Source organism: Phocoena sinus, chromosome 9 (assembly GCF_008692025.1).
Source record: "Phocoena sinus isolate mPhoSin1 chromosome 9, mPhoSin1.pri, whole genome shotgun sequence".
NCBI lineage: Eukaryota > Metazoa > Chordata > Mammalia > Artiodactyla > Phocoenidae > Phocoena > Phocoena sinus.
This window is the reverse complement of record NC_045771.1, coordinates 32,383,043-32,410,182: the sequence shown is the minus strand read 5'-3', so window position 1 is coordinate 32,410,182 and position 27,140 is coordinate 32,383,043. Positions and strand designations below refer to the sequence as shown.

Below are 27,140 nucleotides of genomic sequence, written 5' to 3'. Positions count from 1 at the left end.
GTTCAGGGATCTATCCTTAGAGGACACCATCATCAGACTCCTGATACCTAGCATGGGTATATAATAAATACTCTGGCTACACCCCTATCTAACTAACAGTTTTAGTCTATTCATGCACTGTCCAGTACAGTAGCCACCCACCAGCCATGTATGACCACATAAATTAAATGAAATTATTTAAAATGAAACACAATGTAAAATTCAGTTCCTCAGTCACCCACAATGGCCACATTTCAAGTGATCAAGTGCCATGTGTATTAAGTGGCAAGGGCACTGAACAGTGCAGATATTGAACATTTCTAGTTTTGTAGAAATTTCTCTTGGACAGTGCTGATCTAGACGGGACCATTTTCTATGTGATATGGAATGATGTTTAAAACCCTGAAAGAGCTGAAAATAATGACCTTTTTGCTTTTCCTCTAATCTTTCAGTACTGTCACTCTATCACAAACTGTATGAACTTTATAACCGCAAACTTTTTTTTTTTAAAGAAGATGTTGGGGGTAGGAGTTTATTAATTAATTTATTTATCTTTGCTGTGTTGGGTTTTGGTTTCTGTGCAAGGGCTTTCTCTAGTTGTGGCAAGCGGGGTCCACTCTTCATCGCGGTGCGCGGGCCTCTCACTATCGCGGACTCTCTTGTTACGGAGCACAGGCTCCAGATGTGCAGGCTCAGTAGTTGTGGCTCACGGGCCTAGTTGCTCCGCGGGATGTGGGATCCTCCCAGACCAGGGCTCGAGCCCATGTCCCCTGCATTAGCAGGCAGATTCTCAACCACTGCGCCACCAGGGAAGCCCAACCTCAAACATTTTGGAAATTAAATGTTAGAACTTGCTTGCTTAATTGTTTCTATATGCCCCAGACATTTTCATTAAAGTCATTATGTCAAGTCCTTGGAAATGTTTTTGTTCCAGTCAATAAAAGTAGTTTGGTTGGTGGTTCCACAGGTGGTCTCTTCCGCAAGTGGTCTCTATTCACAAGAGCCAAGAAATAACTTTATATTACACTGATTAGACCAGTGTCTTTGAACAACTGCTTTGGTTATTGTAAATATTATAAAATATTTATTTCTGGGATTTACTCACATTCAGAGAAGGTTGGAATGCCAACATTATTGACCCTTCTTTCACTGGAACAAAGAGGGACTATAATAGCCAAAGAGTCCCTCACAAATAAACCCTTATCTAGGTTCTTGAATAATTTGATTAGTCTTAGGAAATAGGAAGACATTTGTACTGGAACAAAGACTTTTGAAATAGCTAGATTATTGCTGTGTTTCTTGTCATTTTGAACTCACTTGAATTTCAAGGAAACAAAGGTGGTTTTTCTTTGTATTAATATGGTTCATGGAGGCTATGTGTATAATGAAAAAAAGTAGGAAAGTGAGAATGATGCTATTAGATTTTTCATTATTATACTCCTATCTGATATGCAAATTTACCAAAAATTATATACTGTTTAAAGTATATAACTTCATAATGTAATTTCTTAATGCTAATTATTCTCCATAATTTTTATATGGTACTGTTAAATACTTAAGATAAATTGATTATGAAATAAGAGATAGATTTCTTATACCAAGCGTATTTGTTTCTCCCCTATTTATTTTTACTCTGTGTTCATTTTCAAATTATTTTACTTACAATTTCTCCTTTTTTTCTATTTGATTCTTTGTTAAAGTTATTATCAGGCTAATTGTATAATTTCAGTCTTACAATTGTGTAAATATTTCTGGTGTTATAACTGTGTTGGTATCATCACGTGATTGTTTTCCCACAGCATTTAGGAGACTGCAATGCCAAATTGAAATAGAACAGAGTACAGATCATTTAAATAACACAGAAACGAAAAACTAAAATCATGGTTGTTAAGCATTTTTCTTTTTTGGTTTAGTTATGGGATAGAACATTTGTTCTTCAACCAAAAGTTTCCACCTTGAGAAAGCCCAAATAGTGCCAATAGTGTATGTTTTAACCTGAATGCACCTTATCTTTATTTAAAAAACATGAATTTATTTATTCATTTATTTTGAATTTTATTTTATTTATTTATTTTGTATACAGCAAGTTCTTATTAGTTATCTGTTTTATACATATTAGTGTATATCTGTCAATCCCAATCTCCCAATTCATCCCACCACCAACCCCCCAAAAAAACATGAATTTTTACACTTTTGAGATTTTAACTGGTTTTCATGAATAGATATCTCATCTTTTCCAGTAATTAATTGGTCTTATAGTTATGCCCCTCATAATCATTGTATGACAAATGAAATTATTTATAGCCACCAACCAGATAAATTATCTGCCAGCAGGCTGAGAGTAATCTCTTCATAAGAAACAAACTTTATTACTTAAAGTGTTTAACTGCAATATTAGCTCTCCTGTGAGGTTCAATGAACAGTTCCTGTTGAATGAAGGAGAGAAATGGAAAAGTATTTTATTCAGTGAAATTGGAATTCCATTAACTTAACATGTTCTCACCTCAAATAGTGGTTCTTAGAGCAATTATTGCAGCTGCTGGACCCAGGAAAGTAAAGCAAAGGAAAATGAAATTGTGTATATTTCAATGTTAGTCATGGTGGAATTAGAAGTGGGTGTGGGAAAAATAGGAGAAGATGCTGGAAAAAAAAATCAAGTGTGTATTGTTCCATTCCAGGTGGCTGCTTCTTCGGTTGTGTTGTGGCTGCTTCCAAAGTGAGTATTCCATGTCCTATTGTGGATTGTATTTTGTTTCTATTGATTATTTGGGTCTTATTAATTATTGTAATATCCACTCTGCTTCATTTCCCCACAGTACTGTAGTGGAAAATTGAGTTCTTTTGTTTAAAATTGTGAGCATGTGCAGTTCCTGCAGCTCTTTACCAATTTTTAAAGGATTTAGTTGTGCTTAGTTTCCATAAAATGCAATAACAATATTTAAAACGACCTTGCACACTTAGTATTTTCTCTGAGTATTTGAAATTTTATCTATTTCAATGGTTAAAAACTTAATCTACTTTCTTGCAATAGTACGTTCTTCAGATTAAAGGCATAAGCTCTGCTAATGAAATATGTTGTGTTTCTTTAGACTCAAATTCAGCATCATTTACATGTATTGGAAATTCAATGGGAAAGTTTGGTTGCCTGATAGCAATTTCCTTTTGCTTTACAGAACACTTCCTCAAGACAAAGGGAATAGTACTAAGAGTGCAAATAACAGTTATGCAGTGATCATCACCAGCACCAGCTCGTATTATGTTTTTTACATTTATGTGGGAGTAGCTGACACTTTGCTTGCTCTGGGACTCTTCAGAGGTTTACCACTGGTGCATACTCTAATCAGAGTGTCAAAAATACTACACCACAAAATGTTACAGTCTGTTCTTCAAGCCCCTATGTCAACCCTCAACACGTTGAAAGCAGGTACTTGACTAGGTGTACAAAATGAAGCTACTGCACCTCCACAAACAGGGCCTGTGAGTTGGTTGGTTTTCTAGTAGTAGCACTGGGTTTTGCATGCAGGCATCTACCCTTTGTTGAGCTTCCTTATGACTGGCATGTACCTGTCTCAGGTATTATAGGCTCTCAGATACGGTCACTCCTCATATTTCTGTATCAGTTAATTAGAGTAGCTCAGTTTGTTAGGACATGACGCTGATGGGACTGTAGCAGCAGAAGCAGGCCCTTCTGAGTCAGCTGTCCTTCTCTATTCAGATATTTGATCTAGCCCGCTTCTAAGCATCTTGCTGCCAATGTATATTGTTGTTTAAAAGAGGAGAAGATTTGAAGTGACCAAAAAAAATTCTAAGATTCTTTTACTAATAAAGTGTTTTGATGAGGTAGAGTAATCTAGTTTCATGTAACTGTTCAAAGATGATCCCATAAATTCATTCAGGGTTGTTTTAAATGGGTTGGGTGGATCCCAAATGTATTTTTAAAGTATTTTTGACACTATCATAGAGGTTAGTAAAAGAGTACAAGCTGTCAGTTATAAGATGAGTACGGTCTGAAGATCTAATGTATAATGTGGTGACTATAATTAATAACACTGTCCTGTATTGTTGAAATTTGCTAAGAGAATAAAACTGAAATGTTCTCTCACACACGCACAAAGGTAACTATGAAAGGGGATGAATGTGCTAACGAACTCAGTGAGAGGAATCCTTTCCCAACGTATACATATGTTAAATCATCACATTGTATACTTTAAATATCTTACAATTTTTTGTCAATTATACCTCAACAAAAATAATTAAGGCCACAGAAAGTAAGAGTAGTGAAATAAAGGGACCAAAGATTTTAAAAACTAAGGACAATAAGGTACTTTGGAAGTAATCAATTTTATTGATTCCCCTTTAGACAAATTCACATTTAAAGAATCTGAGGTTAATAAGGAATCTCCCAAGTTTTATCCTTACAGAAATCTGTTGAACACTTACTTTCTATGGCACTAAGCCAGGGACTGGTATGAAAAGATGAATAAGGCACAGTTCTTGCCCTGGAAGAATCCAGACAAGGGAGAGGAGGTAGACACAGGAACACTTGATTATAAAGGAAAGAATAAATTCCAAGACTGAGATTTTTAGAGTGATATGTATCTAAAAATCTCAAGATAAGAATTGTCCATCATTTTTTTTCTGGGTAAAACATTTCAGTGTTCGTATTCAAGAAGATCTTCCTTACATTTATTCTTTTAAGCCCTTGTGTATCACTAAAGCCTTGCCTCATTTGGATATACTCATCACCACACTTCTGTTTTAGAGCTAAGAAATTTTAGACCTAGAAGAGAATGCCCAATTACCTTGATTCAATGATTTCATTTTTTTAAATGGGAAAACTGAGATCCAGAGAAGGTAGGGGATTTGCCCAGGATTCTAGCAGTGAGAAATGGGCCATGAGATATAATGAAAGGAGCATGGGAATTGTTTGAGGTCTGGCTTGTCCTCATCAGAGTGATGATCATGGACAAGTTAATCTTCTGAGACTTTGCATCCACATCTGTAAAATGAGGAAAGGAATAATTATCTCAGAGGATCATTGTGAGAATGAAAAAAAGTCATCATCTACTAGCCTGTTACATAGCCAACATGAAATAAATGCCGGTTCCCCACTGTTGTTCCCTTTCTATTGTTTCCCATTTGAAATATACTAAGCACTAGAATGATGTATGTATATATATTTTTTTTTTACCAAAGCAACTTTCATTTTCTACACAGAATAAATACCATACGCTACTTTTTTTTCAATTTTTGATTCATTTATGAAAAGATATACAAATATGTTTAATTAAATATGCTAAATAAAATATCATTAGTAAGGGCAAGGAGATAGTGACAAATAAGAAAATAAATGAATTCTTCCTACATAAGGCTTTTTGCCGAGGGCTCAGAGTGATACAAAATAAATGTGACATGGTCCAATGACCTCTAGAAATTTACAGTCTAGAAAAAAGAGATGACATGTATACAAGCGACTGTACAACATGGATATAATTATTACAACACAGAAGTGCTGTAAAGATGTATTAAAGGTATTCAGTGTGTCCAGAGGAAGAAGGGATTAATTTGAGCTGGTGCAAAAATTGATGCTTCCTTGCAGGAGAGGCATTTGAGTTGGGCCAGGAAGGAGACATAGATTTTAACATGTAGACATGAGAGGAAAGGGCTTTCAGGCAGAGGAGCTACATGGAAAAGGCAAGGAGGTAGGAGAGTATAAGGTGTATTTAAACAATAAGCCAGTTTGAAACAATGTTTGAGAAGAGGAAGCTTGTACCTAGGGTAGTTTAAGGCCAAATCATGGAAGGTATTAAATATTAAACTAAGAATTTTAGACTTTATCCTGCAGTAAATGGGGGAGTAAATGATAAGATTCAATATCACTTTGTTTGTACAGTAATATGTTATAATTATAGGTTTAACTCACCCCTAGACAACGTATTCCTCAAGGGCAAGGAGCAAGGCTTATTCACCTCTGTTATCTCAGTGCCTAGCATTGTGCCTGCCACCTAGCACTCCATGTGTAACTTTTCTTCACTGAAGGAAAAAATGATCAGACTTACAAATGTGAGTCTGTTAATTTAGAAGACAGGCTGAAGCTTAGATTGCCAGTGAAGAGGGTAGAAAAGGAGGACATGGCAAAGGAGGTCCACATGGTGGGCAGGAAGGGGTTGAGAGCAGCCACGGGTTCTGCTGAGGTATGTTTTAGAAAGGTGTGGAGATAGCTAGGGGAAAGCAGCCGCAAGGCACAGGGATATTAGCTCGGGGCTTTGTGACAGCCTGGAGGGGTGGGATGGGGAGAGTGGGAGGGAGGGAGACGCAAGAGGGAAGACATATGGGAACATATGTATATGTATAGCTGATTCACTTTGTTATAAAGCAGAAACTAACACACCATTGTAAAGCAATTATACCCCAATAAAGATGTCTAAAAAAAAGAAAGGTGTGGAAGTTGAAGGATAGGGAGGCTCTATATTACAAAATACAGATATAAGGGAATGATGAGAGCATATCCAGAAAATTATTACTAAACTCAGGCTTGTAAACGGGAGACTGTAGTAGTAGGATGGGTGCCTATTCCTGACATAATTTGTGATAGGGCTCTATTAAAGACCTTGGTTTTTGCCTGAATCTTATAGCAATCTGTATTTTATAAAAGTTTAAAAGTAGGAGACAATAAGTTGAATACAGAGTTATTTAGAATCTTTGTACAACTTAGAATCCTCATACTAACATTGTCTACGTCATTATATATATATATGTATATATATATATGATTATGTACTCATTTGTATTTGAGTTCTGAAGGCTTCTGCTGTGATCCAAAGTTATCAAATCCATGAAATATTGATATGTATTTTTAAGATTACTAGTTTCTGAAGAATTTTTCTTCACATTATAGGTGGGATTCTTAATAGATTCTCCAAAGATATAGCAGTTTTGGATGATCTTCTGCCTCTTACCATATTTGACTTCATTCAGGTTTGTAAAAATAAGTACTATTAAGTGACTTTGCTTTGTTGCACTTTTTAAAACTAATTAGAAAATGTAGTAAATTAGTTCTTGCTTACTTTTCATCCGATTAAGAGTTGAAGCCTGTATATTTATAAATCTTTTCAATATTAAAAAAAAATCTTCAAAATAGTCATAAATTTAGTAAATTCAGTAGTAAGTCAGAACTGTTTACCTGACCAAAACCTAAGGCAATTCCTCATTTAGATATAATAGCTGTCTACTTGGGAGTGATTTAAGATGTATAGCAGACCGCTTTCCCCCAAATCACTGCCCATGAAGTGTGAGATTTTTGACATTGGCATCATTATTTGAGAGAAGTCACCTACCTCCAGAGGGCCCGTGTTAAAATGTAGGTCAGTCAGTTTCCTGGTGGACTACAGTTTCAACCAGTCTCATCCATGAACACTTTGGCAAAGAGTAGCTAGTTAGCAATCTCACAGTAAGAACCATAATGCAGGGACAGAAGTACAGGTAAGTTTTCAAGCAGGTGAGAGAGGAAGGAAAAATTCAGGACTAGTCAGGACTATCCCTGGGTGACAGATCTGAAGACACCTGCAGGGCAGCCTGACTCTGAGCATGTGTCCTTGGGGTGGGGTGATTGATGGTGAAAGTGGAGAAGGGAAGAAGGGGCTGGAGATGAAGGTGACCTAGGGGATACGGCATTAAGACTTCATAAGTGACAGAACTTGAGTGTTGTGAGTTAATAACCTTGGCTGTTGAATGAGGTTTGAAAACAGCTTACTGTCTGGCTTAGGTTGAGCCTCAGAGAGTAAATGACGCAGTCGCAATGACCTCCTTGGAGAGACACTTGGAACAGGATGCTGCCCATCTTAGGATGAGTTGTTCGCCACCCCCGCCACTGAGAACCTATGAAATAAAATAACATAAGGGCTATCACATTTGTGTGTATACACAACTGACATTGGCAGGTGCACAAAAACCAGATTGCCAGTTTGCCTCATCTGGAATGATTGGCACAGTCAAACACATTAACTGTTCCAGGTGAACTTTAGAATCTTGAGTTTCCTTCAGTTACTCTGTTTAGAGATATAACTTAGCAGCCCCTGCTGGAATTCTTTAACCAATGCTTTGAGTTTATGCATGTGAAGGAATGTTTCCCATGTCTTTCTTTAATTTCTGGACATTTCTTCCTTGTTCTAGGATTGTAAATGACTGATCTCAACTGTAATATTATTAAATCAGGTACAAACTGGAACATGGATATCTTGACATGACTGCAAAAGAATTCACGAATGTTAGCCCTTGATAATTAAAAAAAAAAAACTTTTGTAGTCTGCTGAGTATTTTCTGAATCAGTGTAAGGCTTACTTCAGAAGTCCTTTGGGAGAGTGCAGTTTTGAACATTTACTTTATGAGTTAACACGTCTTGACACACGTGCTGGTTCTCATCCTTTCTCTTAGGCAATTTCAGTAGTTTCTGCTCAACTTCTAATGTTGTTGCAGCTCACTAGTTGTTTCATAAGTGATTGGGCAGGGCTTTTTTATTTTGATTTCCCTATTTTATTTACAAGGGGGTCTCACATTAAGGAAGCATGATACATGACAATCAAATACAGTAAAAATCTGATTAATTTTGATTTATTAAAAAATGCATCAGAGGGGTCCTTTAAATTGTGAACCCCTTTGGTTATACTTATGTTCAGATTAGTTAAATTTCTTTTTAGTCACATTTCAGAAACAGATTTTTTCACAGAATGAGGCACACCTGTAAATTTCCTTTTTTTAAAAAAATGTTATTTCTGTTAACTCTAGTTCTTAACATGTGATAATATTCTGGGCAATTTACTTTCTGGATTGGAACATTGTATAGTGAAAATGAAAGATCCAGATTCTGTTCTGCAGATACCACTATTTATTTTACCTTGAGAAAGATACTTAATCTCTAAGAGTCTCAGGTTTCTCAAATGAGGAAGATAAGTCTGATGATGGTCACTTTCAATATTAAAGTCGTATGCTTCCGATGGGCATACTGGAAGTGGACCATACATGACAAATTTGAACTTGAAGCCACACAGAAAAAAAACTATCCTGGCATCCTACTTATCTCTATGCTTCAGTGACTGACTTTTTTCACAAAACAGAAGCCTCCGTGTTTTAAAATATGCAAATCTTCTCTTGTCAGCCTCAAAACCTTTACATTTTTTTGATTCTTTCTGTCTTAGCTAATATATGAATACACAGTGAGTCCCACCACTTTGATCTCTACTGTGTCTTTGACATCTTTTTTCCTCCCTTATTCATTCTATTAATCCCATTAATCCCTGGCTTAAAAATTCTCAAGGACTAACTATCAATTATGAATTAAATTCCAGATCTGGTGTTCATTGCCTGGTTTTAAATAGGTATTTATTATCTATTTATTGATCAATCAATTAATTAACCTTCTAAATGATTTCAAAGTGATCCTTCATTCTTATCATCTGGTACCTTGCAGGTTTTATAGTCTGTTGATTTGTTTTCCCCTAGAATTTTAGGATTTGGGTAAGGATGAATGGGAATTAGAATCTGTACTCACATTTCCATCTTGTATTGAAGTCCCTCTATTTACTTATTTTGTTGTCCTCTCACTAATATACCTGGTCTGAAATGACTTGTTTCCTATTCACTGTGAATTAAAAACTAGGACAGAATTTAAAGTTTCTTTGTATAATTAGAATATCAAACATATTAAATCAGTACCTTTAGTTTTGCACAAGTGCTAAATTATTAGCTTCTGACCTCAATGCCTAAGGATGGCTCCTTATAAAGCAAATAGAGTTATTTTCCTCAAAGCTTAGATTTACTGTTCACTTCTCAATTTGGGCTTTATTCTGGATAATTTTAATCGCTGGAAATCTACCTTGTGAATATTTCACCATTTCCAGTTTTACCCACCTTCTCCATTCTTCTCAAACCCTATGTGATATCTTGGTTGGGTTGGCTGCACAATTCTTCCTGTTCTATTGTAAAATAGTTATTGTCATTCCTAAGAATCTCCACCATATTAGCGATAATTGAGTCAGAAAGAGAGAAACAAATACCGTATGCTAACACATATATATGGAATCTAAAAAAAAAAAAAATGGTCATGAAGAACCTAGGGGCAAGACAGGAATAAAGACACAGACCTACTAGAGAATGGATTTGAGGATACGGGGAGGGGGAAGGGTAAGCTGGGACAAAGTGAGAGAGTGGCATGGACATATATACACTACCAAACCTAAAACAGATAGCTAGTGGGAAGCAGTCGCATAGCACAGGGAGATCAGCTTGGTAATTTGTGACCACCTAGAGGGGTGAGATAGGGAGGGTGGGAGGGAGACGCAAGAGGGAAGAGATATGGGGACATATGTATATGTATAACTGATTCACTTTGTTATAAAGCAGAAACTAACACACCATTGTAAAGCAATTATACTGCAATAAAGATGTTAAAAAAAAAAAGAACAAACAAAGAAAAAATAATGATCACTTTCCCCACCCATTTTTATAATCCAACAGCTCCAGATTGGAATTACATGGTAAAAATAGCACAAGACAAATGAACACAGTGCCGTTCACAACTGTCAACAGCAAACAAAAAAAGACCCTGATTCTAATGGAATAGCTGAACGTTTCCATGTTGCCAATGCAATAGCATTTGTGTTTCAGACATACTGGTATTTAATATGGTGGCCCATTTAAATTAAATTGTATTTCCTAGTAAATAATGCTTGGAAGTTAATTTTTCTCTTTTTTTCAAAAGATCCTATTTCTGAGAAATAAATACCCTCAGTTAAAAAACTGAGTCCTTCGCCATTGATGAAGTCTTGTCATTTAGTAACTAGGGCGTTTGAGGCTTTCTCATTGTACTGGTGGAACTTGTAGGGCAAGAACAGAATAGAGAAGACTTTCTTTAGATTACTGAGTCATCATATGTACTTAGTCTGTGGAACTTGTAGGGCAAGAACAGAATAGAGAAGACTTTCTTTAGATTATTGAGTCATCATATGTACTTAGTCCAGTGTTTGGCACTGTATTTATCTGAGTATTTGTTGAACGAAAATGAGCGAAGGGCTTATTGTAGAATTTGATGATGGACACCTTAGAGGCATTTTCCCTAGAAACGTATCATTGAGATATGATCATCCGAAGCTTTAGATGAACATAACAACCCATTCAAAGAAGATTTATGCAGATCTTAGTTACATGCTTATTCATGTTTTCATCTACCAAAATGTTCTGTATTTCTGTATCGGTTGTACATGTGTTGTACAAAGTACATTGGTTGTACAAAGTACATATGTCACCCATGGCAGTTGGTAGACAACTGGCTCAGTGATTATCAGATAGATGTTATGATAGGTTTATTTTTCAACCCTTGTTGTGACAGTTACTTTATTTATGCTTTATTCACATGGGGTATTGTGGAACAAATGTTAGCAGATTTTTTTTAATATGTATGGATTTAGTGTCCTTTGGAAATATAGAATTTAAGCATTGAACTTGATCTGAAGAACACCAATATGGTTAACTTGTTTCTGAGACTGCCCACAAGGATCCAGTTTTGAGGGTAGATAATGTGAAGATATGTCTCTAATGAATGGGCTTGACTGAAACACAAAATTCATTTGATAATATATGAGAGAAAAGTGGTCTAATTTCAAATTAAATCAGCCATACCCCCCAAATCTTCTTTTTTCTTTTTTTTTTTTGAGCCTCTAGGTCATCTTCGATTGTTTTAAGGAACAGTAACAAAAACAGAAAGGGGAGTGAAATTTATTAAGTATACTTTTTTTTTCATCTTAAATGTTCATCAACTAGGTTTGGAGAAATTAAGTAGCTTGCCTAGATGACCAAGCCTACCAGATTTTTCTGACTCAAAAGGCTCCAAGATGAATGCCCAATTTTCAGAAATTGTCTGAACAAATAAATCCTAAAATCTCACATTCATACTAAAATTATTTTAAAATATAAAGTTTATTTTAAAAGAAGCCCAGGCTAGAAAAAAATTATGTTCATTTAAAATGTATTTGTCATACAGCACTTTAAAGTGTATAGGAAGTGAGTGTATACTAAGGTGCAAGAATACCGTTTTTTCTAAACTTCAAAATATTATTATGAGCAACCTAAACAATTTTTGGAATTTTGATAGAACTTATGAAAAACGTACTTTGAGGTGGCTGCCTTCCCAGTACGAAGGTACCTGCCCCGTATTAAGAATGGAACAGAGTGTGAAGACCCTATTTAGAAAGATGTTGCTAACATACCTTGTCCACTTTGCAACACGGAACTATTTACTTACCAGTGTATTTTCTTTGATCCCACAGTTGTTATTAATTGTGATTGGGGCTGTGGTGGTAGTCTCAGTTTTACAACCCTACATCTTCCTAGCTACAGTGCCAGTGATAGCGGCTTTTATTCTATTGAGAACCTACTTCCTCTGCACCTCACAGCAACTCAAACAGCTGGAATCTGAAGGTATGATGCAGCCTGTGCAACGCTCACCTGGGAAAATATCACAAGAGCTATTCGTGGATATTTATCTGTGATTTATGTACCTTTCCAAAATTTTTTTCCTATTTTTAAACTCTTGCATTATATGACAATGACTTTTAAAAACATCTATTTCAACTGTGATCCAGGCCGTGTCTGTACATTCTCATCATATATAACTCTCTTGGGTCTCATACTTTTGTTATTCATTAGATCTTAAGTATTATTATTGAGAATTTGACCTTTGTCTTCTTTCAGATTTAAAATATAATGTTAAATCACAAACTATCCCCCCCCCAAAAATAGTATAAGTAGGAAAAGGAAACAGTAAATTATAAAGCACACATAGATTGTTTTTACTAATTAATGACCATGTGACTTCATTTTGATTTTAAAACAAGTATATAGAGTCTTAGGAGGCTTGATGTATATGATATCCATTCATAATCATATAAACTAAAATTTGAAAAGATAGTGCTACTATCACTAAATGTTTGTGTGTGTTCCCAAATGGTACTGGACAAAATTCTTCCCTCTGGCTTGTTTTCAGACACCTTTCCTTTCTCTCCTGGGGGTCTGCCTTTTTGTGTGCCCCCAAACACTGCTTGAGCTCTTTGGGAAGCACATTGTTCAGTAACAGCCTCTGTTTGGGTGCATTTTCAGGGGTTGTATTTCCAGTGTGTTTCTGCATTGAAGGTTATTTGCTAAATTAAGTCACATAAACTTTCTTAATTGAGGCCTTGAATAAATCGTCTCAAAAGAAAAACATTTTCTCTGATTAATTTAGGATTAGTCAGATAAACATGCCCAGTGGTAGCCAAGGAATATGAATAAATAGTGACAGTGATTTTATAATAAGTTCCCATCCATGGTAACCAAGTAAAAAAGAGGGTAACTCATTAAAAAAATAACAGATTGCATCTATTCAAAGTACAGCACCAGAATGAAAAGCCTTTTTAACCAGTGACATTTGTTGTTTGGTTATTCTTTAAGCCACTCTTTTTAAAGTAAGAATTTGCATTATGTGTTTACATGACTTGCATTATTTTCTATGGGAATATTTCACAGGCAGAAGTCCAATTTTCACTCATCTTGTTACGAGCTTAAAAGGACTATGGACACTTCGTGCCTTTGGACGGCAGCCTTACTTTGAAACTTTGTTCCACAAAGCTCTGAATTTACATACTGCCAACTGGTTCTTGTATCTATCAACACTGCGCTGGTTCCAAATGAGAATAGAAATGATTTTTGTCCTCTTCTTCATTGCTGTTACCTTCATTTCCATTTTAACAACAGGTACTGTGAGCTCCTTAACTATTTAGCTAAGCATTTAATTTAAAGCTTTGCCAACCAATAAAATGCTACATTCTTATAGGTTAAAAATTTTAGGTATCTTTAAGTTAATTTTTTGAGAGTTAATTGATCAAAAAATTTGTTTATTGTTCAATGAATGATTTCTTTGAATTAGAGATGTATGCAGTTGAAAAACTGAGATACAAGGAGTGTCAGGTAACAAATCTGTGATTCAAAGAAAAAAACCATCTAATACTCTCATTTTGGTAAAGGATCTTGGCTTCAAAAGTAATAGATCTCTTTATTAAAGAACTCTCTGAATAGGGGAAAAGAAACATCCAAATTTATATACAGATACACACAAAATCTCCATCCCTGGTAAATTTTGTTCTTTTAACCACCTGTTGGTGCAATTTGTCATCCTAATGTGAACTTTGCATGGTGAAAAACTGCCATAGAAGTGAAATAACTTAGGTGAAAGTACCATATTTTTCAAATACAGATGTTCTGAGTTTTAGGATCTTTGGGTGACAAACATAAACTATTTCATCGTAAGTAAAATGAAAACCTATATAGACAAGTGAGCTCTTCTAATTAAAAAAGGTAAATTACTGAGCTATAAGAAAAGTTGAAATATCTTATATATGTGACTGTGGACAGCGATTCAGAGTGACTGCCAAATCTGAGGGGTCGTTCGTTTCTAAGAATAGAATCCGGATCAAACAAAATGAAGTGCGTGTTGGAGAATTATAGGAGGACCTCGTGGAGCACAGGGTGGGAGGCACACGGAGCCTCCAGGGAAAATGGGACAGGCGTGGAGAGTCAGACTCAGAGCTTCCTGTCTCTGGACACTGGATGCCGGCTGTGCCCATTCCTTCCTCTGGCTACTTCATTCATTTCTCTTTCTCTGAAGACTGGCTTCCCTGATGTCCCAGAGCTGTGCTACAGTGACCTTATATGGCCTCTCCATTCAGGCCCTTTGAATGAACAGCTGACTTCCTCTGTCCAGTTACCAAGTATGGGCAAGAACCGAAAACGGGCTCATTTTGGCTGAAGGGTCCACCTGCCATCCACACAGGTGCCATGAGAGTAGTGGATTCCCCGCCTTCACTGTTCTCTCAGCCTAGGGCGATGGGGAATTACTCTATGAAAGGAATATAAAGGGTCAAGCAAATGAACTAAATCCTTAGCAGTACAGTAATTTGGGGCAACTTTAAAACAAAATAAAATTTCTTTTGCAGTTAAGAATTTTTTAAAAATTTTGCCTTTAATTAAGTTATTTGAAATGGGATCCAAGAGGGCTGAGTGAACAAGGATTTGTTAACAGTGAATTCAAACCAATATATCATGTGCTATAACATAATGGTTAAGGATCTGATTGAGTCCCGATTTACCAGGCATGATAGTCAAAGCATTTAGCAATCAGTATAGTTCAGGACCTATCCATTAAATCAGATGCCCAGCCAGAATGAATGTTAGCCACACAGCTAATAACAGCCCTGCCTCTGCTGGTCTTCAGCTGTGGTAACTTGTACACTTTAATTAACTTCTCTAAAGCCTTCATTTTCCTCATGTATAAATAAACATAATGATAGTACCTATCCCATAAGTTTGTGGTGAGTGTTAAATGTGATAATTTGTATAAAACAGTATAGTGCCTGGTCCATAGTAAGCACCTGAAAATCTCATATTACTTATTATTGTTACTATTTTTAAAATTTTATCTTACTCTCATCTTAATCTTCAGAATGAGTAATATATTGGGGCCCTGGATAAATCTTACCTATTTAGAATAAATGATTTAGTATTAAAAGCACATACCTGCTATCTATGGTTTGTCTTCTGTTAGAGGAATTATAGAAGCAAAGTTTCAATTCATAATAATGGGATGAATTATTTCTCCCAATTTTAGAACCTTATGACAGTTTTATCATGCATTACAGATGCAAAGACTGACTCTCAATTGAGACGTGATAACCTAAATTTGTAATAATTTAAGAACATTCCTATTAGAAAAATTGTAGGGCTATGAATAGAGTATTTATGAATTTTAATTAGTGGTCCCCTGTAGCCCTTAAAAACTATTTACTCTAATTAGACATTTAAGTATTGTTCTTCCTTGGTGGACGAGTCAATTTTTTTTTAACATAAAGAGCAGTCTTCTCTTTTTCCAAATGGCAGACCCATGAGTTCTGACTTCCCCATGAAACTCGAAGTTCTTTCTTCCCAGCAGCATCTGATTGGCAGAGAAAGTCTTCCTCGCAAAGGCATGAAGTACATCTAAACATCTTCTGGATGCTTTTCACACACATATCTCTCCTACTTTTGACTTCTTTGTAGAGGAGCTTATTCAGACACAGTACTTTTTTTCCTTGTCCATTATTTGAAGGTATTATTACTTACAGAGTAATAGTAGAAGGGATAAAAGTGATATTTACCCAACGCCAACATCCCCTTCAATATCTGAAGCATTTAAAAAAGGGCAACTCTTTCCTAATAGTCAATCACTCTTTGGTTTAAAATGTTGGTTGTATACGTATTATATACAGGGCATATTATTACTAGGGATACATGCTGTGGGGATCTGAGATGAAAAATGGTTAAAACTGGCACAGAATCAAAATGTAACTTTAATATGTGCCCTCTTCTAGGAATACATAAAATGGTTCACAGAAGAGAGAAATAGCATAAAGTTTGTTTATATCTTTTTTCCACCTATAGGTGAAGGAGAAGGAAGCGCTGGGATTATTCTAACTTTAGCCATGAATATCATGGGTACACTACAGTGGGCCGTAAACTCTAGCATAGATGTGGATAGCTTGGTAAGTATTATTCCTTTTATCTTCTATGAAAAAAAATTCAGATGAACCAAAAATTATAGGTAATAACATAAGGGATGACTATATACCCAGACCCAGTTTAAGATATAAAACACTGCGGATAAATCGAAGGTCACTATCTATCTCTCATTAAACCCATAACTCTTCTTTCCTCCGCATAAATAGCCACAATTAAGATCTGGTGCTACGGTGAACATTCTTGCAGTCTCCTTGCCCAGGGTTTTTCTAGGATAGCCATCCAGGAGTGGTATTGTTAGGCCATAGAATTCACCCACGTTCAACTTTACAAGATGGTGCCGAATTGTTCTAAGATCTGTTGTACCAGTTTAACCTCCCATCAAGAGAGTATAAGAATTCTCAGAGGTCCATAGCTATTACATGCAACACTTGATATTGTCAGACTTTGGTTTAATTGAAGTATAGTTGATTTACAATATTGTGTTAGTTTCAGGTGTACAGTGAAGTGATTCAGTTATATGTATATTTTTCAGATTATTTTCCATTATAGGTTATTACAAGATATTGAATATAGTTCCCTGTGGATACAGTAAATCCTTGTTGCTTATCTATTTTATATATAGTAGTTTGTATCTGCTAACCCTATACTCCTAATTTATCCCTCCGCCCCTCCCTTTCCCCTTTGGTAACCATAAGTTTGTTTTCTGTGTCTGTGAGTCTATTTCTGTTTTGTATATAGATTCATTTGTATTACTTTTTAGATTCCACATATAAGTGATAATATATAGCATCTGTATTTCTCTGTCTGACTTACTCATTAGTATGATAATTTCTAGGTCCATCCATGTTGCTACAAATGGCATTATTTCATTCTTTTTTATGGCTGAGTAGTATTCCATTGTATATATGTACCACATCTTCTTTATCCATTCATCTGTCGATGGACACTTAGGTTGCTTCCATGTCTTGGCTATTGTAAACAGTGCTGCTGTGAACATTGGGGTACGTGTATCTTTTCGAATTAGCTTTTAACTTTTCCAGACATATGCCCAGGAATGGGATTGCTGGATCAAATGGTAGCTCTATTTTTAATTTTTTTAAGGAACCTCCCCATACTGTTTTCCATAGTAGATGCACAAATTTACATTCCCACCAGTAGTGTAAGAGGGTTCTCTTTTCTCCACAACCTCTCCAGCATTTATTATTTGTAGACTTTCTGATGATAGCCATTCTTGTCAGACTTTTTAAGTTTGGAAATCTGATGGGTATGAAATGAATGCTAAGGAGATAGCGCAGCTTAATACATACTTATTGGCCATTTGAGATTCCTTCTCTGTTAATTGCTTGTGCATTTCGATTGCTCATTTTTCAAGTAGATTGGTTTCTTTCTTAATTCATTTGTTGGAGTTTATGAATTCTGAATCAGTTATCACTTCTTTACATTTCAAACATGGTCCTTCAGTCATGTTTGGCTTATAGTATCTTTTGATGAAAAGAAACTTTTGAGTTTAATGAAGTTAAATTTTTCAATATTTTCCTTTATGTTTTGTGCTTTTGGTATCTTTTTAAGAAATCTTCCCCTATCTTGGGTTTTCAAATTTATCAGCATTACATTTTTCATAATATTTTTTCATATTTTTTAAATTTCCACAGTCTTTTGTTTTTTTTCCTTTGGTGGTAGCTCCTCATTCTTAAGTGTTTATCATTGCCTTCTCTTTTTGCTTGGTCAATATTGCCACATATTTATGTAATTTATTAGTGTGTACAAAGACCATATTTTGGTTTTGTGATTTCTTTTGTTTTGGTTCCTTGGAGTGCAGAGCCTGCAGTAATGTATGTGAGGTAACACTGTGTCCAGGGCACAAATCCCATGGCAGCAAGAGTGAGAGATAAATGGAATCAAGGCATATTTCCCCTTTTTATTTAAAAAACAAATGCATGGGCTTCCCTGGTGGTGCAGTGGTTGAGAGTCTGCCTGCCAATGGAGGGGACACGGGTTCATGCCCCGGTCTGGGAAGATCCTACATGCCACGGAGCGGCTGGGCCCGTGAGCCATGTCCGCTGAGCCTGCGTGTCCGGAGCCTGTGCTCCGCAACGGGAGAGGCCACAACAGTGAGACGCCCGCGTATCGCCACAAAAAAAAAAAAAAAAAAAAAGCATAATTTTCATCCGATGGTATAGTTGGTCTGGATGGATAGCTTCATCATCAACTTCTATTAGTCTAGCTGGAGTACTATATTCAAAATCAGACATCCAATACTGTATTTGTGGACGGTCTAGAAACCCCTGTTGGAAATGACTATATAACACTTGTTATTACCCTTTTGGCTTAGGTTCTTTTTATTATTCTCTGAGACAGTTGATGTGTTCTCAAAATGCACACATTCGTTCAGCTGTGACATTTGTATAATCAATTCCTGTCAGAACAAGTATCATTATAAAAAATACTTCTATAGGGAAAATCCAAACCTTTTCATGCCCTCTTCTTGTCTATGTGACTTAATATTTTATTTAACCAAAGCATTGTAGTAATTCATTGAAATGTAATTTAACCTTAACCTGATTTATGGCAGGGTTTTTTCTCTTTTCCTTTAACATCATTTTTTTTTTTTTTTTTGAGTTTGACCAACTCTTTTTAGTGACGCCATTCGTCTCCTCACTTAGCTCTCATGCTTTTGGGGTTGAGTCTTGTAAATGTACTTTAAAATATTTCTGTTGGAAAATAGCAGGAAGGTAGTGAGTACATATTGTGCTGGCATTTATTTAATTCTGTGTTCAAACCTTCTACAACTTTGACTTTACGATGAAAATCCTCATGCACTTCACTTCATTTTCTTTATCTGAAAGCATCTCTTTACCTCGTATATGCACAATTCCTTTCTGTTTGTCACATTAATTTGCTTGGTTTATGTAACAGCCTCTACAGCCTCTCTTTGTTTGGTGTCTGTCTGTTTTGCATGTCTAATCTCCATTAAAATTTCCTTCAGGCATTTTTATTTCTCTAGTTTTTCACATGGTCATCCTGGGCTTTGTGACCTGTGCTTTGACATTGTTTCACCTTCTGGCATAAAAGGATCTTTGCAAAAAACTATTATGTTCTAATACAATCTATGAAAAGTATCAATATTTGCATTTGATCATATTTTTTAAAGTCGGTTTCTTTTCTTTGAATATCAAAGCGATCATGTTAGTTTTCATTTCCCTGCCAAACAGCACAACTGGTCCTTCCTGGGCCTTTATCTAGTTATTAATTCCCATCTTGCTGCTTCCACCCCTGCAACTGCTAAAGCTGTCCAGTAATCTGCTGGTTTTCACCTAGCATACGTTGAAAGTAGAAGGGGAGAGAGGTCTGCCCTCAAATTTCATGTTTACGTATATGTTAACACTAAAAGTCCTTGTGACCTCTGAAGTAAAAACTCACTTTACTTTATTGAGTTCTGAAATGGATTTAGACCTGAGTTTAAAATGCAGTAAACAGGGTGTTTTGTTTGACACACGCTTTTAGTTTTTCAGTATAAAGGTACCCAGAAAAAAACGTCTTTAGACTTGGAAAGAATATTTCATTTATGCATCTGGCTGGGTTTAGGCATGAACAAAGAGTCAACCATCAACAGAAATACGATGTTATAAAAATGGCAATATGACTTTTCCTCTACTGCTCATCCATTGCTTAACCCAGGTGCCTAGCTTTCATTAGCTTTCAAACAGTAGAGGTAATATTTGGAGGATAACACTTCCTCATCACAACCTCAGGTATCTTTGCATTTATGACTGACTGCACACCTCAGATGTTGGCACTCAGAACGGTCAACAACCCTTTTATTACATTTTCCTAATAAATTCTCTATTTTATTCCCTAAGATGGTTCTTTCCCACCTTCTTGTCTCTTCTCAGATGCTCCAATAATTCCACCCCCTGCATTCTCAGCCAATGACCTTGCTACATACTATATAGAAAAAAACATGCAACCAGAAAGAATTCCCTCCTTTCTCTCCACCACCCTTCTGCACCACTACTCATATGCTCCAGTGCTCTCTGTGTCTTCGCTCCTGTATAAAGGCCAGTGATATGCGATCAACCCCTCTTTGTGGGACCTTTCTCCCTAGCATAAAACTACCATCCTGGGAAGCTGCTGCATAGCACAGGGAGATCAGCTTGATGCTTTGTGATGATCTAGAGGGGTGGGATAAGGAGGGTGGGAGGGAGGCTCAAGAGGGAGGGGATATGGGGATATAGGTGTACATATAGCTGATTCAGTTTGTTGTACAGCAGAAACTAACACAACACTGTAAAACAATTATACTCCAATAAAGATATATATATTAAAAAAAAAAACTGCCATCCCTTGATCTCCAGCTAGCACTCCATTTCTTTGACCAATTTTCAGCAAAAATTCTTAAAAGAGTGCCTGACTCCATTTCCTCCCCCCCCCCCCGATTCTTTACATAACCTGCTTCATTTCATTTCCATCATCCCCAGCACTCATGACCAACGTCTTTCCAGAGCCAGCATCTTTGTTTCTCTCAACCTCTCAGCAGTTACTTATGCCACGGACGCGTCCTTCTTGTGATCCTTTCTTCTCTCCCTAGGGTGATGCTCCTCCCACCTCGTTTTCCCGCTACCTCTCCGATTCCTCCATAGTTCTCTGTGCTGGCCTCTCATCTTCTTGCAGAGCTCTAAACATCAGCTGTATTCCAGCCCTCGTCTATCTACACTTTCTCTAGCTGTTATCTAACTCCATGCTTCAGAAATCATCTCTCAATGCATTGCACATTCATATCTCTAATTTAGACCACTCCCCTGCCCTCTAGATATATATCCAACTACTAACTTGACACCTCCCAGTGTTTATAAAACACAGTGATAGAATGTCTTCCACTAGACTTGACATTTTAGGGCAAAAGCTCTTGTTTGGAATCTCCTCAAAATATGCTTGCAGTATCAAGAGACCATTAAAAGTGAACAAAACTTCTACCTACTAGTTTGTCTAGTTTTATATAGCCTTTAGGAAAAAAAATCATCTGAACACTGTCACCTTGTGAACAGCATCGTGTAATAGGTTGTGAATAACCCCAGAAATTTTTAAAATAGCAAGATTATCAGAGTCCAACTTAATAATTCCCACTAGAAACCCCCATGTTAGGGGATTTCCAATTATTTCAATTGATATCACAGTGTTTTAAAAGCTATTATTTCTAATTCACTCTTCATTTTAACATGAATAGCATGTATGTCTCTCTATTCATTTCAGTTGTGTATCTCATACTGTTCTGTAGATGGGATGAAAAGAGAAGTGTTAATTCTTTTTAGCTCCATTCCTCACGTACTATATGGATTATAGTTGTTATTGCTAAAGCTATTATCTTAAAATTTTTGTGTTCTTAATTAACAAAGCTGTGTGCTTATTTATTTTATTTGGATTCACAAGATGCCTGCCATTTTTAGTACCATAAAGCTTCTCTGTCTCCTATTGTTAACTACTTAAACATTATATATCTTAACTAGGCTGTGCATACCTAGATTTTTGCCTCCATGAATGAGTGAAAATTAAATAAATAAATAAGAGGTAGAAAGGATGAAAGGTGATGAGGTGATGTTTCAGACTTAGTGGTTATCAAGCCGTCTGGTGACTAGTGAATTGCCCACACTCATAGTCTCAATGTTTGAATGAGGCAGTTGACAATTCATCTGTTTTCAGGACTGTCTACATCCTAGTGAGCACAGCTAAAAGATCTGAGCGTATGAGTAGTATCTACTGCCTTAATTCACCAATTGCAGCAGCAGATAAGCCATCCCTGTTATAGAGTGTGTTCTTAATAACACAGGAGTATGGAAGCTGCCGGGATGAGCAGGGAAGACTGTGCCTCTGTACGGTTCACAGTTAGATTCCAGTTAATGAGTTTCCAGAAAGTTCTTGCAAGATTGATGTAATCTGAGAAGAGTTTTCTGTCAATAGAAACTCCCTCTGTTTCTCCTTTGTCCTTTTATTGACCGTGTTTATTTTGGGTTCCAGTAAAGATCAAGTGACTGATTGTATAATGACCAACAAGAAACCTGATGGGAGGAGAAGTGGGGAACCTGCCTTTTCTTCAGTGCTCCTGATGCCTAATTCTATTTTGGTTAGAAATTTTTTAAGCTTCTGTTAGCTCTGACATTCTCTTCTGAACCTATGAAAGATTTCAAGTCTTGATTGGCATGTATACAGGCACTATTCCAGGTGCTCTCAGGAATCACACATATCTGTCACTGGCCCTGAATGCTCATGTCCAATGATTAGGTCATTCACCACTGCAGTTGTCAGAGCTGATAAAGAACTCTGAACCAGTGTGTTACTGGAACCAAGAAAGACAAAGAAAGCACCATTAAGATGTTCTTGGGTCTTGATTAGTAGGAGAGGCTTATGAGAACCTGAAGGGATTGCGGGAGTGTGGAAAAGTTGGGAAAATTTGTTGAGCTTTGTGCCTGTCACTTTAACTTTCTGGGTTTAGAATTTTTCATTTGTACCAAGAAGGAATGGATTAGAACAGAGGTTCTCAACCTGACAGCGCATGTGGAAACTTTATAAAGATAGAGATTACTCGGGGTCCTCTAAGATTAGTTAAAGCCGTTCTCTTCGTTGGGGGCAAGGTGACCAGGCATGATGTCTATCTTTTAAAAAGTGTTCCAGGTGATTCTGGTATATCTAGACTTGTGAATCACTGGATTAGTTGGTCTCTAAGATTCATTTTCACTCCAGTTTTCTGTGAGTCATGGCACGGAGTCCGCAAGCTTTGTCTATAAAGGGTTAGATAGTACTTTTTTCAGCCTTGTGAGCTATGTGGTCTCTATGGCAATTATTCAACTCAGCCTTTGTCGGGCAAAGCTAATGTAAACAAATGGATGTGGCTGGATCTGGCCATTGGGCCATAGTTTTGCTGACCTCTGGTCTATGGGATAGAATTTACCTTGGAACTGACAGACCATCAGCAAATTACTTTTGTCCTGTGTATCAACCAATGACACATATAAATCTGTATAAGACATGTAAAGGATGGTGCTTAATGAGAGAGAACTTGGGGAAGTTGCACTATCTCAAAATTAAGATGCTTATAGAAAATCAAAACCTTGGGGAAATATTTTTTTTTTTTTTTTTTGCAGTACGTGGGCCTCTCACTGTTGCAGCCTCTCCCATTGCAGAGCACAGGCTCCGGACACGCAGGCCCAGCGGCCATGGCTCACGGGCCCAGCCGCTCCGCGGCATGTGGGATCTTCCCAGACCGGGGCACGAACCCACGTCCCCTGCATCGGCAGGCGGACTCCTAACCACTGCGCCACCAGGGAAGCCCATGGGGAAATATTTTGATTTGTTGTTCTGGATTTTGTTTTTTAGTAAATCTTCTCTTCTTGAGATTTCCTTTGAAATATGTTTAATGGCTACCACATAGACCCAGTTGGATTCACCAAGCCCTTGCTGATGGCCTATCATGTGCTTTTAAAAAACAGTAACACCAGAAAGAGTTCAAGTTTGAGTAATAGATTCAATAAGTGATACCAGACCTTTTCAGATAGGTAAACTTGAGAGTCTTCCTTTGCCTATTGGCACTTAGTACCTTGATTATTGAAACTCTTAATTATTGAAATAGGCACAACATATTTGATACCTCTACGTTTATTTAGGATATGTCTTTTGTCATTAGTTGTAATGTGTTTTCTTTCTCTTTCTCACTTCTTACAGTCAGAAAAAGTGACATTGACTTGCCATGTGATTTGCCACAAATTAAATAGCAAGCTATAATAATTTCCAAAGGGTTAGAATTTACAGTATACGATAAGTAACTCACTTATGCTGTTAATAATTTATAACAACACAGTTCTGGTTGACTTTTTAAGTGCTCTAGGAGCATAAGTAATAGGCGTAGAAAGATAGACCAGAGTTTCAAGAATATGTTTTGGGCAGAGTCTGTTTCCATGATAACCATTATCTCTTTTTTTTACATCTTTATTAGAGTATAATTGCTTTACAATGGTGAGTTAGTTTCTGCTTTATAACAAAGTGAATCAGTTATACATATACATGTGTTCCCATATCTCTGCCCTCTTGCGTCTCCCTCCCTCCCTCCCACCCTCCCTATCCCACCCCTCCAGGTGGTCACTACTCAACCATTATCTCTTAAATCTATATGCATGGCTTAAAGATTATGCCAATGACTCTAACGTGGTCTTGGGTCTCAGGTCTCTAATTAGTTGATTCTGAAAAGCATTTAGTTTGGGTCTACCAGGAAGAAGCTATGATTTAAAACACTTTAATCCTCCCTTTCATGTACTTCACATTTTGAAAATCTCTCTTGCAAAATGTGTGGTTTTTCACATGTCACTGTTCTAGATGATTCTCTTCAAATTTATTTCTTATAATCTTCCTATAACAACCAGTTATGAAAACGCTTTACAGTGTTGCCAGCCAGATCTCAGGCTTATGAAATATATTTTCTATCATCATGGCTTTTGGGGTATTACAGCATGTAGTTTAGGTGTTAATGCACAGTTTTGATGTACTGGTTTCCAAATAACCAAAAGGATGAAAGGAAAAAGAACAATATTTTGTGAGGGAGAGGAGTCTGGCTTCCTGACTTGCCCTAGAATAGATCTTTAAGCCTCTTTGTTAACAACAGGTGGAAAGGAAAATCAAGAATCATTTTCTTTTTCACTAAATATATCTGTTATAAAGTTGAGATGAGGCTGTGGAGCTGTCCTTTCCCAAAAGACTCTGTTCTCCTGATGCTTAGATTAGTAATTTAGACCAGCTGTCCCCAACCTTTTTGGCACCAGGGACTGGTTTCGTGGAAGTCAGTTTTTCCACGGACGGGGGGTTGGGGGGTTGGTTCAGGCGGTAACGCGAGCGATAGGGAGCGATGGGGAGCGGCAAATGAGGCTTTGCTCGCTGGCCAGCCACTCACCTCCTGTTGTGCGGCACGGACCTATAGAGGTCCGCAGACTGGGGGTTGGGGACCTCTGATTTAGATGCTATCATAAAGATAATGAGATTCAGTTTTAAAGATTGACTCAGGAGAATTTTTTGAGCATAGTAAATTTAACTTCTTTTTTTTTTTTTTTTTTTTTTTTTTTTTTTTTTTTTTTTGCAGTACGCGGGCCTCTCACTGTTGGGGCCTCTCCCGTTGTGGAGCACAGGCTCCGGACGCACAGGCCCAGCGGCCATGGCTCATGGGCCCAGCCATGTGGGATCTTCCCGGACCAGGGCATGAACCCGTGTCCCCTGCATCGGCAGGCAGACTCTCAACCACTGTGCTACCAGGGAAGCCCGAGCATAGTAAATTTAAATAATCAAGCCAAAAATTTAAAGCAGATGCTACTCAAGCAAAAATCCCACTTCATTTTAGTTAAACTCCAATTTTATAGAAGTCTGTGCAAATTATATCAAGTTTTCCTCTTCATGTGAGGAAAGGTTTGATGTTTCAGTGCCTGAGTCTCATTTTGGCTTCATCATTTACTTCTTAAAATCTAAGACACATTCTCCCATCTAAGCTGGTAATGGCTACGTTGAGACTTTGCTGTCAGTGGCTAGACAGAGCTTCCCCCTCATTCCTCTTCGGGAAACACGTCTCTATGCACAGAAGCAGCAGCTTAAGCTTAAGGAGTTTGCCCGACTCCGTCTACAGAACTCTGAAAATTGCCAACTCTGAATTTCCATCCAGCTCCATCTACATAGCTGGACAATGGCGTAGCAGTTTTTACATATCACCTGAAAATGTTTAGACATTCCAAATTAGAGACAGGATTAAGTTAGTTTAAAAAGCTCAATGAAGACAAATATATGAGACTAAAAATAGTTTGGTATGTTACAACTTCCTTCTAATCCAAATAGCCATGTATATTTTCAGGCTGAGAGGCCGAGGCTACAACTGCAGCCTGGATTTCCTGCTAAGGTCCTTACAGCACTGTCATTCTCCCTGCTCAGAAACTGCTTTCTGCATAGGAGGTAGAACAATGCATTAATTCATTATGAACAAAGATTTATTAAGGGACTGCATGATGGTAAACACTAGATGGGGAAGATACAACAAACAATGCTTGAATAAGTTTACTGTAATAGACACAGTGGATTTAACTGAAGCCCATAAGATGTAAGCTTCACGTTCTCCCACTTGCTTCACGTTCTCCCTCCTTTCAAGGCCCTATACTTAATTTTCTATGCAGAATTTTAGTTCTTTTTCTTTCTTCTCTCTTTTTGAATATTGTTCCCTGTAAATCCTTGTTGCTTATCTATTTTATTTATAGTAGTATGCATCTGTTAATCCCATACTCCTAATTTATTCCCCCTTAGTAACCGTAAGTTTGTTTTCTGTATCTGTGAGTCTGTTTCTGTTTTGTAGGTAGATTCATTAGTATTATTTTTTAGATTTCACATATAAGTGATATATAATATTTATCTTTCTCTGTCTGACTTGCTTCACTTAAGTATGATATTCTCTAGATCCATCAATGTTGCTGCAAATGGCAATATTTCATCCTTTTTATGGCTAAGAGTTCATTGTATATATATTCTTTTTCTTAAGAAGAGTCCCCTAAATTACTGAAGTTTCAGGTTCC

At 36.9% G+C, this 27,140-nt stretch overlaps 1 protein-coding gene across 1 annotated transcript in view; it reads left to right on the top strand.

Annotated features, from left to right (window-relative positions):
* The window catches only part of CFTR (CF transmembrane conductance regulator), a 211,267-nt gene that overhangs the window by 124,045 nt on the left and 60,082 nt on the right, over positions 1 to 27,140 (top strand). The window contains exons 16-21 of the mRNA XM_032644014.1: positions 2,658 to 2,695; positions 3,153 to 3,403; positions 6,878 to 6,957; positions 12,300 to 12,450; positions 13,534 to 13,761; positions 16,480 to 16,580. Of these exons, the coding sequence (XP_032499905.1) occupies positions 2,658 to 2,695; positions 3,153 to 3,403; positions 6,878 to 6,957; positions 12,300 to 12,450; positions 13,534 to 13,761; positions 16,480 to 16,580 (849 nt within the window). The remainder of the gene's footprint in view (positions 1 to 2,657; positions 2,696 to 3,152; positions 3,404 to 6,877; positions 6,958 to 12,299; positions 12,451 to 13,533; positions 13,762 to 16,479; positions 16,581 to 27,140) is intronic.